At 40.5% G+C, this 22,766-nt stretch overlaps 1 protein-coding gene across 3 annotated transcripts in view; it reads right to left on the bottom strand.

Annotated features, from left to right (window-relative positions):
* SEPTIN7 (septin 7) overlaps positions 1 to 21,505 on the bottom strand; it is a 79,343-nt gene extending 57,838 nt beyond the window's left edge. The window contains exons 1-3 of one of the 3 annotated variants that reach the window (XM_041466254.1): positions 20,969 to 21,505; positions 19,344 to 19,345; positions 2,584 to 2,686 (exon numbers count right to left, since the gene is read on the bottom strand). In XM_041466254.1, the coding sequence (XP_041322188.1) occupies positions 2,584 to 2,686; positions 19,344 to 19,345; positions 20,969 to 20,972 (109 nt within the window). In that variant the 5' untranslated portion in view covers positions 20,973 to 21,505. Of the gene's footprint in view, positions 1 to 2,583; positions 2,687 to 5,382; positions 5,388 to 19,343; positions 19,346 to 20,968 lie in introns of all 3 variants that reach the window. The other 2 variants (XM_041466253.1, XM_041466255.1) reach the window with 2 other exon arrangements.
* Positions 21,506 to 22,766: the final 1,261 nt, after the last annotated feature.

Below are 22,766 nucleotides of genomic sequence, written 5' to 3'. Positions count from 1 at the left end.
CATCATTCCAGGGCAATAACAGTAACTGGGGAAATATGCATTTTCTGTACTTGCATTCACACTTTAGGCACAAGAAATGTTCTACAAAATTAATCTACTTCCCTGCAAAAATTCTTACTGAAACATCAGATCTGTTTGGTGCTGTACTTACTACTTGCTCAGTCACAAAAATCTTACACTGTTAAACTGAAAACAGAATTGTTTCTACAGTAGTAGAAGCACACACAACAGTACAACCATACTGGGAAATTCCCCCCAAACACTGGTCAATTTTCATACTACACATTCCAAAGACAAAAAAGCCATATACAACACTGTGCACATCTATTAAGTCTAAGTGATAATTCCACGCTAATGTACAACAGGAAAACAGTTTCCACACAAATGCATTAGCTGTGATGTCAAACTTCATGGACGCCTGAAAATAGCTGGACACAGATCCCAGATATGATTTGTTTTCTTTGTTGTACCTGTTTAGTAACCACAAGTATTGTTTTTCTCTTGTTGCCTTTCAGAACAAATGGGTAACACACTTACTATCTCCAAATAAAGCAGTCAGCAGATCAGCAGTTGTGCAATCTGCAGTAAAATGTAGCCATGCACACATAATTCTTAATAGTAGAAAGAGCAAAAGAATATTTTAGATCATCTCCAAGAGATAATACATCCAGTATTCTTATTTTTCCAGCACTGACCATACACAGATAAACACTACATTCTAACTTTTAAACTTTACCAAGTAGATTATAGATAATTCCATTTACTATTACAGATTTGTATCATTATGTCAGCTAAAGACCTCAAACCAAGTTACAGTACACTACCTCACAGGATGAATACAGCAACAAATAATTACAAACCTAACAATTTACTTGCAGATTGCATTACAGTGTTTACCAACACAAGTGATCAGTACTACACAAATGATTTCATCTTCATATTTAAAAACAAACACATTTTTTCAGGGCAGACTATTACCAGGCACTTAACTTTGAAACAAAATAATTTCTCTACCCCACCCCTCCCCAGATGTCCCTAGAGTACTAAAAGATCAGCCATCATTTTGTTTAAACACTCAGTATCAAGTATCTGATTTCTACACTTGGGGGTCAAAAGAATAGAATTAAAGGCATTTTTAATTTAGGAAAATACTGCCACCTTTCCTAGTAAGCTTCCAGACAGTGGCACAAATTTCCATGAAAACAAATGAAGTCTTAGTAATAAGCACAAAAATAGTAAAACTAGTCAACATCTCATTTTCAATCTAATTTTGGACCAATTTTTCTTCTTAAGAGTCTTCCATCTTGTACAAATTTCCTAAATGTAATTGCTTTAAACTATACAACCAGGAAACAAGAGAACATTGAGGTAACTTTGCAGACTTTCTCCAGTTGTATCACATTCCTACATCTACCACTTATGAGGACAGTTTCGTCCCTTCCTCCTTTTTATTACCTGTAGATAGCGGAAAACCAAATTTTACTTTAGACTTAACAGTTTTGTACTAAATAATTATGTACTTGGATGCTAGACTATAAAGGAACCAGTCATCAAGTTCCAAAAGAAAAAAACAACCCTCAAATTTGAAAAATTCTAGCTCACTTTTGTAATCCAAAGAAAAATATACATTATATATATATATATATATATATGCAATGAGTTTGTACCAATTTGCCTTTGATTTCTAACTCTGTCAATAGTACTGTTATGTTACATGCTACATGCACATAAAGCCTGCACAAGAAATCCATTGTGTTGATGACAAAACAAAGCACTCTCAAGCTAGCCAAATTACAAAAGATAGAACTAGATAACAAAGTGACAGAAGGCTATTATAAAACATTTCTAAACTATTATTATTGTTTTGCTGATTAGCATACCAAAACAGGGTCACATATCCAGTAGCATCAGTTACACACCAATGTACCCAACTTTACTAACAGTCGATTACCATAAAAGTACTCAAGAGTGAGAAAAGAGAAAGAAATGAGATTCCCTAGCAGGAAAGATTACAAATTTGGGTCATGACTGAAGACTAAATGAACTGTTCTGCATGGAATTATTCATTCAAACTAACAATAATTTCCCATTTACTGTAGTCCATAGGGAACAAACTGTTTACATTTGGTTTTCTTTGCAACCATACAAACTAGAAAGGTTTGTTTAAATTAAAGCTTTGATTTTGCAGCATAGTTTTGTGGCCACAGAAGCGCAGGATAGACAGGATCCTATTGCCTGGTTATATACAAGGTTTGCCGTGTTGCACTCAACCATAAAAATTTATTTTTTATTCAAATGTAAATCAAGTTCCAATTATTTGCAAGTAGCATTTTAGACCAGATCCACACTAAACTGTTTTCCTAAGATCATATGAACTACACAGTTCTCACCATTTATTCGTCTCCTCATTAACTTGGGGACCAGATATGTTCTTTTTAACCAACCTAAACTTATCAGTCCAGCAGAAGATCCATGTTTTCTCCTGAGATTATGCAAAACATACTTACATCACCATCACAGATTTTAAGAACTACATCAAAATACTTCTAACTATCAACATTCAAAACAAAGAAAGACACTTACCTACTACCATGAGCGTGAACTCAAATCCTCTCTTCACAGACTTTCGGTAAACCTGATTTGGAAGATTTGCAAACCCCACATATCCTTCAAGGTTCTTCTGTTGCTAAAGCAAGAGATGTTTAGAAAAAAAAAGTTAAAAGGAAAGCAAGTAATTTCTTAATTGCCTTGTCTTCTTAGTTATTGGAATGTTCACTTCGTTTTGACATTTGTAGAAAAGTGCTATCTACCCAACCTCTCAACAACCCAAGCTGTCTACATTCAAGACAGTATCATGAACTGCAGCAAAAAATGCAAAAAAAAAAAATGGTTTTGACTAGATGGCCAAAGAACTGGCACAGAAACACAGGCATACTAGGAGTATTTTGGGCAAATGCAATTGCCATATTATGACTGTACAAACACAACAGTGAGCATGTGCAAACAAATTAAAACATGATCAACTTGGTACCAATGCCCATTTGAAACACAGGCCAGCAGTATGAGTGCACCCTTCCTATACTTCCAAGTCATGGTGGTACTGCCTCAACACTACGGGGACAAACTTGACACTTCTGCTTCTGTGTCACTCCACTGGAGGCCTTCATGTTAAACCCAGACTTACACTAATGCAGCACGCCTTGCATAAATTCTCCATACAGGCAAAACTTCAGTTGCCTTGTACTCTGAAAAACTTACCCAAAATAGGGCCTACTGTGAAACAAGAGAAGAATTCTGGATGTTAGCCATTACTTCTCACCACATTAATGAAAATGCTGGAGGTGGTTAAAATGCCTCCTCCTCACTGTACTAGATCCAGCAATCTTTCAAAGCTCAACTGTGCTACCTTTACACCACTCTTCCAGCACAATCCTACAACTGTTTGTTTATTAATGCAGCAGCTCTGAGGACTGTCTTATGAGACTGGATAATTTAGATATTTTATAAAGAGTCTCAAAACACTTTCTTGAGACAACTGTCTACTAAAAGCAACACAAGGCACTGCTTGTCATGGAGCAATGATTTCAGCCTTTAGGTTATGTCCATGCAAAGTGGAGAGGATGTCATGTGATGGTGGTACTGCCTCGCTTTCAGGGTTTGAGAGCTGTATTTACCCACAGAGCTGAAGTGCTGTCTGCAAGTTCAAATTCTACTCCCTAAAATTATGTTTATGAGCTTAGAGGAATTCTAAAAGAAAAAAATGTAAAAAAATTTTCTAGGACAGGCAGTCGTGGTCAGAACTTCTCTGTATCGGATACAGTACGGTTAATTCAAGTTTGGTATGTGGTTGACTCATTTATTTTGAAATTTTTTCTTTCCAAAACTGACAGAATAAATTCAATGCAGTAATAACTCAGAATTTTTAAATTAAAAATATTTATTTAATTAAAGCAAGGCTATAAAACCACTATCACCTTTAAAGTACTGAATGCAAGAAGAACTAGCAGTCCAACAGCACTAGTCAATAAATGGACTCTCTGTTTTAAGTCACCCAACTGATTTCTCCATTTGGCAAACAAACTATTAATAATCTCAAACAAAACTACACCATTGCAAAGACTAAGTTAGGCACTCAAGTTTCAATACTCATAACGCAACAAACATTATTACTTCCCTAAATGTAGGAACCTTTGCACTGTGTCATCAAGGAACTTCTTTAAAGAAGCTTTTTGTTTCAATATAGCCTTTGGTGCAGCTATAATCTGATCTGAAAGGTTTTAAAGCATGTTAAAAATCAGTCAGGAATTTAAAACCCAAATATTTGTTTTCATTTTCCAATCTATTACTACATGTAAGGAATGGAATTTATCACAATCTGAAACTCTGAGCTGGAGCCAATGCTTCAGAGATATTACATGACATGCAGGTCAGTGCTGTTTAAGATATTAAAGGGCTCCTTAACAGTGCAGGTCCTTAATAACCATTAAGGATGTGGAACTCCTATTCATCCTAGCAGATATGAAATATCTAATCACAGTCAGACACTCCTAATAGTTCTACTTGTCAGTCACCTGCATTTTTTAGTATCTACATACCTTTAAATGTGTATTATGTTTACCAGAAACAGCTCAGCCCCCCCCATAATCTAATACTTTTGCTTGAAAGAATGGGTTTCCACATAATTCTGGTTTTGAACTGAAGTTATTTCTCTTCCCTTTCCCTTTTTGAACAGCTCCACACTTCAGATAGTTTTACTCTTATGAACTTTTAGATCACTGAGTATAAAATGCTAAAAAAGAACAGATGGTAAATTTTGGGTTGTTTGATTTATTAAGTGGGTCTACATTAATTACACCCACAATTTTAGTTAATGAAATAAAAATGGTAGTAACCAGAAAGATGAAGATGTATGAAATGTTACAATGGGCATTAATGCTGTGTTTAATGTGAGCATTTGCCCTCAATGGGAAAGAGCCTTTTAAAAAACTGCAGCTGGATGCCAGGTTCAGATTTCTGGTATAAAATTGAAATTAAAACTGAAGATTTCAACATACTGGTTTTTTAATGGTTGCCTTTGTTCATAACTTGCCACATCTAAAGAGACCAAAGCAAATTCGGAATTGAGTTTCTTTAATTCCTGCAACAGCTTTTAAAAGAACTTAGTATTTTTTTTGTAAAAGAGTTGACTTCCACTGCCTTCAACACAGTGCCAAATGAGATCTCATGTTTCTAACACTTAGAATACCTTCCCCTTAATTTTTATCCCTTCCTGATTTTCAGCCAGGTGCTACCTAAGCTAAATTTTAGTTTATCTACTAAAAACATAATGCTGCTTCTATTCCTACATTAGCTGTAAAACATCTGCATCAAGGTAATACTTACAGCTACTTTGTAAACAACACATTTCCATCATTTTCACAATTGAAGATACCAGGAGAATACATCCAGAAGCAGTCCAGTAAAATGATGAATTTGAACCATTGCAGCAACGAGTCCATACAGGTGCAGCCGCAATCCAGAGAGAGGAACAGGAGAAATGTGAGAAAGAAAAGAAAAGAAGAAAAAGTTACTTACATTTGATCAAAGTAACTCACAGTATTTCCCATCTAGTATGCTCAGGATACAGCATTTTAAGCAGAATCACAGAATGGTTTGGGATGGAAGGGGTATTGAAGAACATTTACTTCTAAACCCCCTGTCATGGGACACCTCCCACTAGGTCAGTTTGCTCTAAGCCCCATCGAACCTGACCTTGAACACTTCCAGGGATGCAGCATCCACAACTTCCCTGGACAATCGGTTCCAATGTCTCACACCACCCTCACAATAAAGAATTTCTTCCTAATAGCTAATCTGCACCTATCCTCTGTGAGCTGAAGGCCATTTCCCCTTGTCCTCTCACTTCATACCCTTGTTAAAATTCCCTCTTCACCTTTCTTGCAGGCTTCCTTAATTGACTTTGTTAGTAACCTTAATTTAGTTTGGATTATACACAAGACAACCTAATTTCATGGTAATATACTACATGAACTCCAGCCATTTAATGATCAATACAGGTGGCTATACAATAGCTCTTTTTACTTCAGTTATTCAGCATGTTTTTTGTTTGCCATATGCTACCTGAACCTGCACTGGGTTCAGGAGTGTTTCTTCTTCTGAGGCGTTCACTAGAATATGCAATCTCATTTCACCACACTACATAGCATCTTTATTAGTGTGGAAAAGGCACAAAGATCAAAGCCATCATCCCCCAAATGTCTCCCAGGATTCTGTATTTTTAAGTCACTTTACACATTCAGTGAACAGTGTCAATTCACTTCATTTGCAACGCTGAGCATTAAGCACTGCTGCAACCTTGGGCACAACTGTCATCGTTCAACAGCCAGAAAATAAAGAACAAAGCAGGGAGCACAAGCTAAGTGTCTGTTCAACAACATCTAACTCTGTGCGTGACAAGAGGTCTACAACAGCTCTCCAACACACCACTTACAATACCTTAACTAAAAGCTGTATCACAAAGTTTGATACTAAACATCTTCCCATGCTTGAGTATTTCAATACATTGATACTTAAAAAGTAAGTAAAAAAAAAATCACCTTAATAGCAAATTCTAGGCCAGCAGTTAAGATGCTTCTGCACCTTAATATCTAATTTTTAATCAATCCTGTAGTTCCAGAGTCTGTATTTATTTTTAGAAACTTTACACTGTGATGGAAACTGCAGTTCAAAGTGGCACTGAAGTCTCCTTTTCATTAGGCTTTTCTACCTAATGCAATATAAGCCTTCTGTTTCTACAGCCCCCTTCATGTTCTATCAGCATCCAGAGCCATACCAGGTCAGCACACTGGGTACACTGCTGCTGTACTCTTCTGAGAGGACAGAAAAGCAAAGCACTGCTGATCAATCAGCCCTTCTCTGTGCCTTGCAGAAAGGAGGCACAAGATGCTCTGGGAGGAAGCTCCCTTTGTTTTGGGAGGAAAACAGATGCAGCAGAACCAGAGCAAGTCGTGCAGGCTGGAACATAACTAATACTGCAGATCCCACAGCAGTCCCAGTACTCCAAGATTTTAATATCAACTACCTTAAGTACTACATTACTATCAGGTATCATGTTGCACATCACCGCTTTCAACTGTGAAAGAAGGTGACATCATCAAGCACTAGTTCACCAAGTGCACACAGGGGCCTCCTTCCCTGGACAAAAGCAGTACTATTTCAAATCCTATCATCCAGCAAGAACAGCCACGTGGGTCACACCAAAGTTCCTGCCTTCACCAGTGGCCGGAAACATACATCTAAGGTAGCACATACAGCAGAATAAACAGAGCAGTGTTTCTCTTAACACCTCCACAGTCACCAAAGACCCACCTCGCAAGCATTTAGGATGGGGTATTTCTTCACTTGAACAGCATTTGACCAATTTCTCTTCCCCACACACTCTTCTTATAACCACAAAAACAGCATCCACAAAAGTCCCTGTAGGAAGGACTCCCTCTGTACATTGTTAAAAGGATGACTTGATCTTTTCAAAATTACCTCCTGTTAGCACAGTAGTATCTTCATTGGAAAACAGCCCTAATCATCTAACACACTGCATTCAAAGAAGCCATTTCATGCCTCTGATTGCTCCTGCTGCTCTTACACAATTCTGCTCTAGCTCTGTACTACTTTGAAGAAGCCAGGGCAAGAGCTACACACAGTATCCAAGAAACAAAACACAAATCCAATGTCTGATCATGTGCTACCTCTTACTCTCTGATCCTTTTACCAATTCCTAACATGCACCTTATGTGATTCCTTCCAAGCACTGAGCTGACGACACTGTGAACTGTACACAAGACCTCACTGCTGAGCTCTAAAAAATGTTCACAGCTTGTCACTGAGCATACAGCACAGCAGTCCACGTGTATCACTTTACATTCACCCATGATGCATTCCAGCTATCACTGTATATCAAGTATTCTAATATTTTCATGTCCTTGTAGTTGTCAGCTATCTCCAATCTAACTCAGCACAAACGAAGGCAAGCCATACAATTATAAATTTGGCCTTAGATGACTTTCAGTGCATCCATTCTGTGTACTCAATGTTGCTTTAATGTACATCTCCCTCAAGCAAAATGTCACAGCCCACATAAACCAGCTGCAGAGCTTGTGTTTTTGGATCCATCACCTGAATCAATGAATTAATAGCCAGCAGCAAACTGCTTTAACTATGCAAATGAGTGAAAAGAGAAACCAGGCATCAGTGGCTTCCCGAGCAGTTCTAAAGGAGATCACCGATTTTAAAAAAAAAAAAAAAAAAAAAAAGTAGTTTCTTTTTAAATAAGTGTATCATCTTCGTTATTGCCCAGACACTGTAATTTACACTTCTCCTTTATTCTGGGATGACTGTATTCAGGAATGATAAACTCAAAGTCATTCTTCAGATATTGCCATCAGGGCCAAAAGGTGAGTCTTTGGCCTAAGGTCTAGTGCCTGACAAAAGAGCACACCTTATCCCTCTGACTAAAAGGAGATAGAAGTCCAAGGTGACCTAAAGCCATTTTTTACCTCTATGATGTGCAACCTGAGAGTTCAGCTCACACTCAACACGGTAAGTGCAGCTTCTGTGCACTGGTACCAACCAGCCTGTAATATGATGTTATGAAAACTCTTTGAGGATTTATGACATAGCCAAACTAGCAGCAAATATCAATGAAGACAGCTGGAGAGAAAAATTGAAGACCAAACAGAAAAGCAGTGTGACATCAGGGAGTCACTGTCCTTTCCAATCAAAACTGGTTGGTTGGTTTCTCAATCAAACTTACTCTACAAGAAAGAAATACTTATTTTTCCTCTAGTCACCTCCTAGGAAATACTGCTTTTAAAAGTACCCAGGAATATCACAGAAAACCCAAAAGTTGTTGAAATCTGATCACAACACAAAGTGATATTAGAAAGGGCAGGTACCCTCTGCATTTGGCATATGACAGCAATGCTTGTTGTCATCAACAATGAAAAGCTGATCATTCTTCACGTATTTCACATAGCTGGAACCAGGAGCACCCTCTGAACACAGTATTTTTTTTCTACAATCTGCATTTGCTGTGGTGTCCATTTATTTTGGTAAGGTAACTAGACATAGGGCAAGTTTTCTTTATACACAATTTACTTAGTGCTGCTGAAATGCAAGAATTTGCACCTGCTCTAACAATTATTTCAATAATTAACATAGTATTTTTAGAACTTTTAGCTGAATTTCTGCAAACCCTTTAGCCATGCAATATCCTACCACCATGCTGCGAATATGACAAGTTTGAAACTTGCTGGTTCTATGCATAACAACTGGTCTATAAGCACTGTTTACTTCTATTTCCTCCATTATCCCTGACTGGTAACTTTTTATTTTCTTCTTTCTAGCACTGCTAGTTATTTGAAGTCTCCACATCAATACAGAGAAGCCTCCAAAGCTTTCAAGAAGACCTTATCAACATCTTCAAAACCCCTTTAAATTTTCTACAGTTTATCTAATGTTGCATTTTTTCATCTTGTCAATACAGAGGCAATACATAAAGAAAACAAGTAAGACATCTCCCCATCTTGTCTTCCCACATCTCAGAGACACAACTGCACATCTTGCAACTTACAGTTTTTATTACTGCATTCTTAAAATAGATGCTTCAGGTAGCAGTATTTAGTGCAATAATGCTTCTACAATCCATGAGCACGTGTTAAGATAATATGTAGTACCTCAGCATTGACTTTTTTCTCTGCAAAACCTCTTAAGATAAAGACAATCCATATTAATAAAAAAAAAAAAAAACAAAACCACAAAAACAACCAACAGAAAAAAAAATCCAAAGAACAAAACAACAAAGTACAGAAATAACAATATAAAAGAGAAACTCATCAGATCTATTTGCAAAGTTAAACTTAAGCTGAGCATCTATGAACACATTTGTCCTTTCACTATTCAAAGTAAAGTAAAAATATTTGCTGGGTCAGTAACATCTGCTGTAATCTGCATGACAGAAGTCTAGCACTGATGGAAAGGCAATGAGCACTTCTAGTCCCTCAAACAGACATCAGCTTCAGCCTTTCTTTGCTTGGAAGACAAGACAACTTGATTTCCAAGCATGTATGAAGAAGGTATGGCCTACATTAGAAGAAATAAACAATATTTTCATAAAGGATTGAAAAAAAAGGAAATCCTTTCAATGCATAAACACAATTAAGAAATTAGGATCTTTTTCAGTCTCTAGTAGCAAGCTGAAGAAGTCAATAAGTACTAATTTCAAACACTGATCCACTGAATGTACTAATTCCACTGTTCCTCAAAATCACACTAGGCATAGTGAGCGAGCAGGTAAAGAATGAGCTTTGGGCTTCCCTCTTTTTTCCCATACCAGACACCATCGTCTGGCTTATTAAAAATAGTGCTGAAATACATGTCTAAGAGCAAAAGGACTCCACTAGAAAGAGTAGACAACATAATCTGTCTGTTAAGCTACAGGCAGCATGACCAGGAGGAAAGCACAAAACTCCAAAGAAAAACAAACAGGATGCAGTAGGCACACTACTAAACTTAAGTTCTCTAGTAAAAAGAAATCTGAGAGACTTCAGAGCCAGTGTACAATAAATACACACAACAGCTATAGCCAACACAGCCAGTGCTGCACTTCTTTGAGCAGCCAAAGTGCAAGAACTACAGGAAAATGAAGCCAGTTAAGTAGTAACTAATTATAGTTATATAAGGGGCAGAGAGGGAGGAAAGTTGCCAAACTATAAAAGCAGGCCTGTATAACTAAAACATACAATATTAAAAAGTTCTACCCATGATGACTCCACAGAATAATTCAGGCCAGCCACACACGCTGACAATTTTTTGTATTAGTTCAACCTCCACTAGAATTAGCTAGGCAATTAATTCCTTGAAAATAAAGTAAACATGTTTTGCATTTTAGATGAAATTTTAAAGTACAAGAACACTATTTTAAAGCTGCTTGAGTGTTTGTGCATTTCCCCTTCTATTCCGGTTTTTAAAAACCCCTTAGTCTGCCTGCAGAGAGCAGCACACAAACCATCATCACACAGCAACTTGCATCCAACCAAAATGACCAACTAGAAATCACATTTGACAGTGAAGTGACCGATTATCTTCCACTCTATAAAGTCAGGGTCGAAATGAAATGGCAGCTGGGGACCTTGTGTCAAGAGCATCAACCACACATCACTTGGTGCATCGATCACCAACATTAACCTCCCTAACTCTTCTTCCTCAGCTTGGCTGCCCTTGAATGTTTATTCCAATACAAACACTGAACCAAGGGCTGAAGATGAAAGATACAAAAGAAAAAACAAATTAAACATCAAAAAAAATCAAACCCAAGTATGGAAGATCCCTGGATACAAAGCCTCCTAGGGAAAAAAATAACCACTAAACACAAACAAACAACTCCAACAAGAATGAAAACAAACTATCTGTTTTTCCACTTCATATTTAACATGTCTCATGTCTATTTAACTTGTGGATATTTCTCAAAAGACATGTAAATAAAAGATTTTAAAATAATTTTTAAAATGCCCAAAAAACCCCTACTAACCAATACCAAAATGGAGGCATCTTTCAGACAGTTTTATCTCACGCTACTTTCATCTCCTATGACATCAACTACACTATGGTTTTGAAAAGAGACTGTTTTAAGGAAATGGAAATTCTCCCCCAAGTAGGTCAGTGCCTCTAAGTGGAGTCCATTTCAAGAGTCTCACTTAGCACGGGGAAAGGAAAAAAAGCTCAGTAAGTATTAAGAAACAAACTAACGTGTCGTGCTGCAATGTATCATTTAGTTCCTTTGTCACATCCTTTTTCAGTTCCTCCATGTTCATTGCATTTTCCTTCCAAATTTGCATACAGATTGATCAGTTAACTGAAAGATTCAGCTGGAGATTATAAAAAAAAAAAAAAAAAAAAAAAAAAACCCAAACTAAAAAACCCCCCAAGAACAAACCCAAACCAACTGATTCCCACACCAAATCTCTGGGTGAAGCAGCAGCAACAGCACAGGTATCTCATGTAAGCCCAAGCACAGGAGTCAGTTTCTCGGGTAGAATAGATTGCTGCAATCCAGCTGGTGGTATTTCAACCAAGGGACTGTGAAAAAGGCATTTGCAGGTGTGCACTTTGCACTTCCTTCTGTTTGATGCCTGGAATCCCCCACAGAAGTGAACTCCCCAGCAGCACATCCCATTCTGCCTCCTCATCAAGCAGCTGTAAGGATGGCAGGACAAGAAATAGCATTATTACAGTTCTAGCCCAAAGGGTTACTATCAGATCTAGTAAAATTTCTTGAACATGTAGGTGCAGAAATGCTAATAAGAGGTGAATCATTCATGCAAAAATACTCAAGCACATTCAACACAGTCTAAATGAAGTATGTTCCCCTTAAAGAGAGAAATTACACTACTTTATCCTGATTCTTCTGTTAACATGGACAATTCTCATTTGAGAAGTAACTGGGGTGAAGGGCTTTTACCATACATTTCTGTATGGCGGATACAAATCATTCCAGTATGGAAGTCATCTGGTTTTGTGTATATTCATATTTTCCTGTACTAGTTTCTATGCTGAACTCCTTATCCTCTGCCATAGAGAAGCTTTCCAAAGTCCTGCTGGTTTCACCATGACAGATATTTTGAGCTAAAATTTTAAGGCACATGTCCCTGATCCTCCTATAAGAGCGTATTTTAATGATACCAAAACACAGAATGGCAGAGGCTTTTTAATAACAATTTTCATGATATGCTGAAATAATATTTTTGTGTTTCAATACTACTATTAAAAGGTTCATCAAACCTTGAGAAGGGTCCATAGGGATATTATTGCATTACTAATACTTGAAGAATTTTACTTTTTAACTATTTCCACACTGAGTTCTCTATTTAGAATATAAAGAATTCTAATGAGACCAAGATGATTTAAAAAAGACCCAGGTGTTATTTCAAAGAATTATGCCAAGTCAAGTATTAAAAACCACTCCATGTGTTAAATTTAGATGTTATGAAACACAGCTGGCTGGCTGCATTGTTTTTAATTATCTTTATTTTTAAGCTAGAGAGATACCACAGAAAGACAGCTCCCATTATAATTACTGTATAAGGAAGATAATAAGTAAAAGTTAAGATTGTTTCTCTGTGAGTTGCAATGGCAACTGATATAAAGAATGGTCCATGTCTACAGTAAAATTTACCATCCACGTTTAATATTAAGACTATTAAAATATATAGTTGATAAAACTACCATTCATCTGTAAAATAGTTTGGCATTTTGAAATCCTAAAGATTTATTTCATTTACTCTACCTCAAAGCTTTAAATTTTAACTTGGTGTTTACTGCACATGTTTTTCAAAGAGGAAGGCAACACATCTGAGAGCAACCACATCACCAGCAGTCAAACTGCTTTGGATGACAAAACTAAAGACGGTAAGGAGTGAAGCCACAGCTGGATTGCAAACCATCCCAGTGATTAACAGCACCAAAGCTGTTGGTTTCTCAACTTCCCAAATCCTTTTGGTTTTGGCTTTAGGGAGGAAGCTGGCTGTGAAGAGCATGCACTACCTGGTCCAACATGTACAGCAGCTGAGCAGCTATCCTGCATGATTAGCCCTGCCAAATTCTCAAGTGGGAGTTAAATCCTCTCCACACCTTGCTGCCACACCAGAGTACTCAGCAGGCAAGATGCACAGCCAGAAACACAATTCAAAGCACAGGAAACCCAGGATCATTCCTGATGCCCACAGCCACAAAGAACTGAACATACCAAAAAAACCAGTCACTTTTACCTAGGGCTACACTGGATGTCTTGCAGGCAGATCACAAGGCCAGGAGCAAGTGAAAATCATTCAGCAACCAGGTTAGAGGCTAATTAATACTTCTGTGCAGAAGCTGTATCTTAATCACTATCAAAGTCTTCTTCAAATTAACTCTTGCATGCGTTTGAACAAACAACACAGTGACCCTTCATTCCTAATATACTGACATTCAAATAACTTAACTTGGTCTGCACAAAATACTGAGTGTTAATGTGATTTTGACCTCCCCAGCTTGAAATTTCAACTGTTCAAGAATTCTGAACAGAATGAACCTCAAAAGACCTTTTACAGAGTTCCTGTTATTAAAGATATGAAAAGGAACACCACCAACAAGCACAAAAATTAACTTGCTAAATTTGAAACTGCTGGTAAGGAAAAACTCCCTGCTGAAATTCCCACTTTCCTTTTTCCAAATTTTTATGGGATGGGGGCTCATAACCCCTACCTTCTCCTCCCTTCAAGCATCTAGTCTTCAGCATTGTTTTGAACTTGGAACATTTAGCCATTTTTTCTGTAACTGATTGGAGATCAGTTAAAGGAGATTCTTTTTATTCACAATCCTCAACTGTACAACAACCACATAAGATGGTTTTTGCCCCAGTCTCTTTAAGGTCTTGTTCCTCATAGTTTCAGTCTCTCAGATAGAAACTGCAGGTTATTTCCATTGCTCTGAGAGCTTACTGGTTTGCAGATGCCCACAGAATTGCAAATAAGAGCACTGAAGGTCAATATTTGGCACAGCTGAACAGCAGGAGGTGACTGCAAACTTCAGTACCATACTGCAGCAGTTTGCAGTCTATTCTCCTCTAAGTTCTCCCTCAACTAAGTGCTACAAAAATAAAGACCACAGAAGGCAACAGGATGGCTTCCCTTTACCCACCATCAAGGGATTACTCAGACCTTGATATCACACCATCTGGCAAAGCCTCCCAAGAAGAAACAGATAATCTTCAATCTCTTGGTTTGTTAATGCACCTTTACTAACTACAATTAGGACATGTTTGTTCCCAGAAGCAAGGGATAGAGAGAAATAAGAGAATGGGTTTCTTGGCATCAGCCTTCTTCAGAAATTTTCAAATTTCATTTAAAAAATGCTGTCCCAAATGTGAAAGCATTAAATTACATTTAAATCAGCATCTGGAATTTTACTACAGTGCATATTGGTAAGATCATACATTCAGATAAGCCTCTGCTGTCAGAAAGCTTCCAGAGAATTACATTTCTCCAGCAACAGCTTTTAATGCCTCAAAACTGCCTTTTTTCTTTCTTTTTTTTTTTTTTTTTTTTTTTTAAAACTGCCTTTTTTTTTTTTTTCCCCCTTTTATAACAGGAAGCCTGCTAAAACTGTGATACCACCACAGTCAGGATCTGGTCATGACTACAAGACCCTCTGCACTGTGAAATTTCTGCAGCCATCACTAATGAGGGCCTTAGTTTTGCAAATCACACAAGAAAAGTCCTAATGCTAATATAATATTACCATAAATGTCACAGGCAATGATTCAACAGCCTGTAATAAACAGCCTCACCTCACCCATTCAGTGATCAAGGAGTGAGCCACAGGATCTGAAACAAAAGCCATTAAACTTTGCCCACTTGTGTTTATCCTCAGGTGAAGTCACCAGCTCTCACCAAAGGGAGGGTGCTACATTCTCAACCACTAGCACTAATTCCTCCAACAGGATACAGTATTCCTCCTTTCCTATCTCAACCAGTGGCAGAGTGGAAATAAACAAGTTGTACAACTAGATCAACTAGCTGTATCTCTGCTGCCTTGGGCACACTCACACAGCGACTGCTGGCCTACATTAAGATTCAGTGTTTGGGTGGGAACAGCAAACCAAGCTCTCTTCTCTTTGCAGCAGTGTCGTGGTACACCAGTCTAAAGCACACACTAAACCAAGGCTGCATGTAGCTCTCTACTGCCCAAGTGCTCGGCTGAAGTTCCAGCTCTTGCCTCAACCCCACTTGCATTTCCTTTCACATGCCAACACTTCTATGATCAGATGGTATGAAAAGTTCAAGGAGCTCAACTAAAAGAAAAACCATCTTGAGGAAGAAAAAACAGGCAGACCCTGTGATCTGAGCTCCATGAACTGACTCACTGTTGGGTTGAAGAGGCACCAGGTGGGGCATAGCAGCAGAATTTCCTCCTTTCAAGCAGCTGGCCAAGATTCACCCAGGAACTGCACCAGCAGGGCGAGCTCAGGCTGCCCTCATATCAGTTCTGATAACTGCACATCGAACAAGTGAGATTAGCTCACACACCCAGCTGAGAACTACTGTAAGGTTAACTTTCCATTACATCAGCAAGCTCATCTAATCACACCACCACATGAACACTGTACGTTTTCCTACGCTGTGCACAGAAAACACATACAATCAAGACAGGATTTTTCAACTTCAGTGCAGTTACATACTAGCCTAGGCTACAAAATCATACAGTAAGGTTCTTACAAAAGAACAAAAAGGAAAGCACAGGACACTGCTGGGCACACCAGAACTTCCTGCACACTGTAACAGAATTACACATAAACGAAATTCAAACACTGCAACTGCCCAACACTGGAAAAGGTTTGATTTAAGCTTTATGTTAATGTTAACTTAAGTACTCTTGGCAATTTTGACCATCTCACTAGGTCAAGTTTCATTTTATTTAAAGTTCAGTATGAATTATTACATGAATGGTCTTTTAAATGTACAATTATAATACGAGGCAATATTTAATGCATTATTCTTCTAAGAATCTACCTGCCCATAATTCAGTGACAACCATTGGTAGCAGTACCAACCTTCATACCATCTTACATTTCTCTCAGCGTCAACTCCAATGACCTACAATGCTTTTTCAGACAAATGTCACTCCAGAAATTCTGCCGTCAAGGACTTCAGCTGCCTTTCTGAAAGGTTTCTTTGCAATAACATGACTGCATGATAGGCTGGTTTCTGCATATATTGAGACTGCTTTGATTACAATTTGATAAACTACTACATAGTTCAACATTCACCAACAATGCTGAAGAGCACATCTCATATACCTAGTTTGTATTTCTGTTTTTTCTGGTCATTCTCCTGTCGTGCTTTACCCCACAGCACTGTAAAGAAGCCTCATATGGGGTATTCTCTACTTTAAGAGCACATTTCTAAAGACCACTGTCATCCTTTGATCCTTTTTGTCAAACAAAAGAGCAGTCTCAAGCAATTTTTCTTCAGGTCTCACATCTTTTGTGAGTATGGTGCAATCTTTCCATTTAAAAAGCTCTATTCTAAAAGTGCCAGACCAAAACTATGTGCTGTATCTTAGTATCAATCTCCCTAGAGCTACAATGGGTCATGGGAGGAAGCAACCTAATGTTTTAATCAACCCCTCCCCCTGTTTGTAAGTCAACACCTTAAGTATTCAGATTAAAAAATAAGAAGCACACAACTATTAATAGCTTTAAGTAATAAGAACAGTAATAGTAATATGCAAAAAAAAAGAAAAAAGGCAATTAAGAAAATCTGTATCTGGAGATGTTATTTTCAATGTTGACCAAAAAAATTTCTAAGTCTTCTGTGCCACTAAGAAATAATTCAGTTCTATTTTAGTTTAAGTGCTTCTGAATGTAACACCCAGAGTGATATTGTTCAGCAATACTGCTTCCAAAATTATTTTCAAATGCATACTGAGTATCACAGCGTTAAATGACAAACGTGGCATGAAAACAGCCACACAAAGAGCCATTTGAAAATAAGATACAGAAGTATTCTGTTCCCCATGAGTGGCTTTAAGAAGGGTTGATGGGCAGTGACTGTGAGCAGCAGCCCTGCCAGCCCGTGAGACCAGCAGGTTCCTCTAAGGCACATCTGAAGCATGGAATTGCACTGATGCACAAAAAGCAGAAGATTAAGTGGCTTTTGGGAGAAGGAAGCCCAGGACATACATCAGAACAAGGTTTAGCCAGGCGGGTGTTTTACATTGCCCTAACTCAAACTGTCAAAAGGTAACTGGATACATATTGGCTTCTGAAGTGCTTATGAACCTACCGGCTACTTTTTGACTTTTAACACAAAGTAAGGATGCCATGGCTTACAGGAGTTTCACAGCCATGTCCATGAAGCCAATACCTGGTTTCACAGGGCTGCTTCCTTAAACTAAAGTTATGAAAGTAAATACTGACCTGATGGCTTCCCACGTAAAAACCCCAGACTAGAAAGGAGCCATGTGATGACATTACAGAGTTATCAGTATGCAGCCATTAAACCAGGGCTGAAAAAAAAAATTGACTCATCCCTGACATACATGAAACTCACTCTGGCAAGGTGAACAGGAAATCACTGGTTTCTGAGTTCCCGGCCCCTGCAGTTGAGAAATGTCTTCACCTCACTTGTGCCACCATCCCCACCTCTGCAAGACAACTACTCCACAAACATCAGCTCAAGACGTTCAAACCCTCCCAGGGAATAGTTTGTGACCGCCTACAGTTTAACACTACCCCAAATTTGAATTACTAATTTAAACGAGGCTTAACTAAACTACTTAAATGGTGACTAAATGCCATCCTAATTACAGAGCACACATTTGCAATTAACTAGCTCATTTCAGGAGCTGGAGCATCAACTTACAGAAAACAGAACGTCACTCATACATACATACACATCTCTGGTCTAGACAGGTTAAGTGAATAGTCTGGCAATAAACTGAAGCTAAAAATGTGTGTCATACTACAGTCCTCTCTCCTACACTTTCTCTCTGACACAAATTTTCCTTGACTGAATTTATGCTTAAATTGAGGTTCTGAAACTGTAGCCATTGTATTTTGTAACTATTTGTTGTCTTAATGGGTATTTTAAGGTAGTAATAAAAAAAACTACCACAGCAGCACTGAGTTACTAGAACTGAAGAAAATAAAGCACATGAAGTATGAGCCTGCCCCATGAAAGAGACCAAATACCACTACGCTGACAGCCAGTTAAAAGAAAAAAAAAATCTGCTGTGCATGTTTCTATGCAAGAAAAAAGCAAAACCTCTTGTATTTTAGCCTACAAAGCAGACAAAACTGACCTTTAATTTCTGCTCAAGGTAAACAATCAAGTTTTTATCCATATACACAGAAACACACATGCACTGAGTACGTATCTAAAGAACTGTCTTAACTGAGACCAGTTACTTGTCCTTATGGATAAACAGAAGGAAATGCTGTTGAGTTATTATCAGTGCATGGATTATATGCACAGTTCTTGTTACATCTGCTTCAATTTCAAAATTACTTAAGTAACAACCCTTTCTTCCATAGTAGCAAACACAGAACAGGTGACACTCTTGGATTCCAATTCAGGTTCCAACACAGATAAGGTAGTAATTAACATTTAAAGCAATGGCTTCTTGAAACCCCCTCTCCTAAGGTAAAAAATTTCTATTTATTGATTTTTGTTATTCACGAGTCAGCTTAAAAAAAAAATGCAGTCATCCAAAGTCAGATTGAATTACTGCTCTTATGTTCACAAATCAACAGCTAAAAATGCTAGTAATCGCATAAACTAAGAAGGTATCAAGTGAAAGATGCTAAACACTACACAAAAATACATCTTCCCTTATTTCCTAACATTCCAGCAAGTAAAAACTTTATTATAGATACAGAAACATAAAGAAGAAATAATACTAGTTTGATACCTCAGTGAAAGTTCTAGACATCAATTATATTTTAGCACTGAAGAGCTATCACTACAAAAAAAATCTCACTTCTATAAGAAGGTACTGTCTACCTTTTAAGCCCAGATACACAGCAGTGGCCCATCTAACTTTCATGGGAACTAAACCTGCATATTTTTACATAAACTGACATTTTTTTGGTCATGATATTATCATTATCTATTATACAGACCATAGGCATTTCTGCATATAGAAGCATTTCTTTCACTGAGCACAACCTGAAGCCACTGACAGTCAGAGGGAGATTACAATGGCCAGGAAAAAACATTCAGTGAATGGTTACTTCTGACAGCCTTCTGTTCAGCGATATTTCATCTGCAGGAGGCGGCACACAAACTGCACGCAGAAGATTCCTGAACGCTGTCTTTTCTTGGAATTACATTTACACTTAACTGGTTCAGCATGAAGCCAACTTCACGCTAAAATAAGTTTAGCTACTTTTCCTTAAGTCGCCCATTAAAACAATCTTCGTGCATAATCGCCCCTTTTCCCAGCCACCCTCCTGAAACACTAAGCACCCCTCCAACTTATTCTGCAAGACTGGTTCGCTAAGCGAGCGGATCAAACAGAAACTGCTCAAAAAGGCGTTTCATACAGACTCCCGGGGCAGCTGCTCGAAAATTGTAATTTCTACTTTCTCCTTCATACAAACGACCGGCCGAGGATCCCTGGGGCTGCAGGGGCACGGGCTGCGCCGGCGGGGCAGCGCGGGCGGGCGCCCATAAAAGCCAGACCCAGGAGAGATACAGCCCTCCAAAAATGCCCTAGAGAAGAAGGGGAAGGAAAAAAAAAAAAAAAAAAAGGGGGGGGAAGGGAAAAAAAGGGGCAGGAGAAGGCAGCAAGGGAGGCGGGCAGGCGGCTGGCGGGCTCCCGCTGCCACACACGCTCCCACCCGCGCACGGGCGCCCCCTTCCTTCCTTCCCCCTCCTCCCGCGATTCCAGTCCCACCCGCTCCTCTCCCGCATATTTGAAAGGCTGCTTTAATTCCTGCAGCAGCAAATTCCTCCCTCCCAAATTTGGGCGCAAAAGGAAAAAAAAGGGGAGGAGGGACCGGGATGGAGGGGGAAGGGGAGAAAAGCGAGGGAGAAGAAATATCTCCGGCATTCTCGCCGCCCGGCTCCCCAAGCCCCGCGCAGGCATTATACAATTTCGGCGAGGCAGGAAGTGACTGGGGGGGGTGGTGGGGGGGAGAGGCGGCGGCGGCGAAGGGGGCTGGAGCCGCATCTGAGGAGGAGGACGAGGAAGGCGGGGGACGGCCAAAGGGACAGGGGGGCCCCGCGGCGGGGCCGCGGGGATGGGAGCCTCGGCGGTGCCCACTGTATCCCCCCGCGCCGCCTCTCAGCCCACCCATCGCGGAGACCCCACGGCCGCAGGCTCGCACTGTCACGGGCCCCCGCCACGCCTCGGCCCCGGGCTAGAGACTCACCCATGGCGCTGGCCGGCGGCGGTGCGGCTGCCGCTGCTGACGCTGGGCTCCGGCTGGCTGCTCGTCCTCCCGCCCTGCCTCCCTCAGCCGCGGCGGCACCGAGCGGGCCGCCCCCTCCTCCCCGAGCGCCTCCCGCCAGCCAACCCGGCGGCGATTCTCCAACGCCCCCTACGCCGATTCCGCCGAGAGGCCGCGGCCCTTCCGCACACAGCGCCTACGCGCTCCCGCGGCCGGACGGACTTAGCGGCTCCGCTCCCGCCGCCGCCTCTGCCTGCTCCTCCTCCTTCTCCCTCGCCGCCTCCGCCCAGCTCCTCACACGCTCCCCGCCCGCCTCTCCGAGCACACAGCGGCTTCCGGCTCAGCCCCTCCGCCCGGCGCTGTCCCCACGTCTCTCCCCCGCCCCTCCCAGCTCGGGGTCGGTCACGCTGTTATTTCCTCCCGCGCCGCGCCGGAGAACACAGGGACCGCTCGGAGGCCATTTTGGAACCGGGCGCCCGCTGCGGGAGCGCGAAGCCGCACGGCGGGCGGGCCGGGCTCTGCCCGGATCAAAGATGTCCGCCGGGCTTGACGCGCGGGGCGAGGCGGTCGCACCGCCCCCGCCTTGCGCCGGGGCCATGCTCGGAGCGGCGCCGCTCCGTGCGCGCCTGGCGGGGCCCGGGGAGGGCCGAGCCGGGGCCCCTGCGGCCGCCCACGCAGGCGGCATAGGGAAAGGCCGGCGGGAGAGCGGCACCGGGATGGGCAGAGGGAGCCCGGGCCTCAGCCGCTCTTGCCCCGGGGAGCCTCGGGCTGTGGCACTGCGGCGCTCGACTCGCTGCTCGCGTCCCCCGTAATGAATGAGGACCCAGTGAAAAAACATCAACCAAAACACAACCAAACCATTTGAATGCAGCTGTTGGTAGGCGCTAGGTAAAATTTTTTTAGGGGGCCGAAAGGATGCTTGGGTGCCCTGGGAATGCCAGTGGCAAGCCCTGACGCCTGAGACCCTGCATCGGCTCCGCGGAAAAGCTGCTGCCAGCCCAGAGAAACGTCCACTGCAGTACAGAAGTGACATGGGAAAACATGGATTCCAAGAGAGGCAGAAACATGCCTTTTGCCTTTCCTATTCCAATAGAGCTCTCAAAGTTGTATTTCCGTTTTACATTTTGGACAGGTATCTATCCAAAGGCTCCAAGAGCCTTTTAAAGTCTGGGATATTTTATGCCCAAACTGGAATACTGGAGACCTGTATTTATGATGTGCTATTTGAAACTTAGCATACTTTCTTTTGTGTCAGGGATTTTCAAGTACGGTCCGTTCCTGGCCTTTTCTCTCGCATGAGGCACAGTGCACTTCTCTAAACAGGAAAGGTGGTTAGCAAAAAGGTAAAAATACATTAATTTACTGTTTATTATATAATTTGTTGCTGCCATTATTAAAAGTACATCTTAACATTATGCCCTGGTACTGGGAGGAGGAAAATAGCAATTTTCATTTCAGCAGCAAAAGGAAATTTTTCAATAATGCAATATTTCTGTAGGTAGTCACAGCCAGGCAGGCAGGAGCAACAATGAAGACACAAAGTTTGCCTTTGTTTCTCACAGAGTTCCATCCAATTCTTTCCTGTCTAGTGTATTTTTTTTTTTTGTGCATTTGATAAACAAATACTTTTTATGACAACAAGGAAAATGCATAATCTTTTCAGAAAGGTATGCAGCCCTTCACAATGTGGTTCAGCACTCTCTAAGAACTGGAAATGTTACAATATACTGTGGTTCTTGGGTGCCCAAGGGAAAGAGATTTTTATTATCGTTGGTCACAG

Source organism: Pyrgilauda ruficollis, unplaced genomic scaffold, assembly GCF_017590135.1.
Source record: "Pyrgilauda ruficollis isolate IOZ18807 unplaced genomic scaffold, ASM1759013v1 scaffold2, whole genome shotgun sequence".
Classification (NCBI taxonomy): Eukaryota; Metazoa; Chordata; class Aves; order Passeriformes; family Passeridae; genus Pyrgilauda; species Pyrgilauda ruficollis.
The sequence above is the reverse complement of the archived record's forward strand: the minus strand, read 5'-3'. Positions and strand labels throughout refer to the sequence as shown.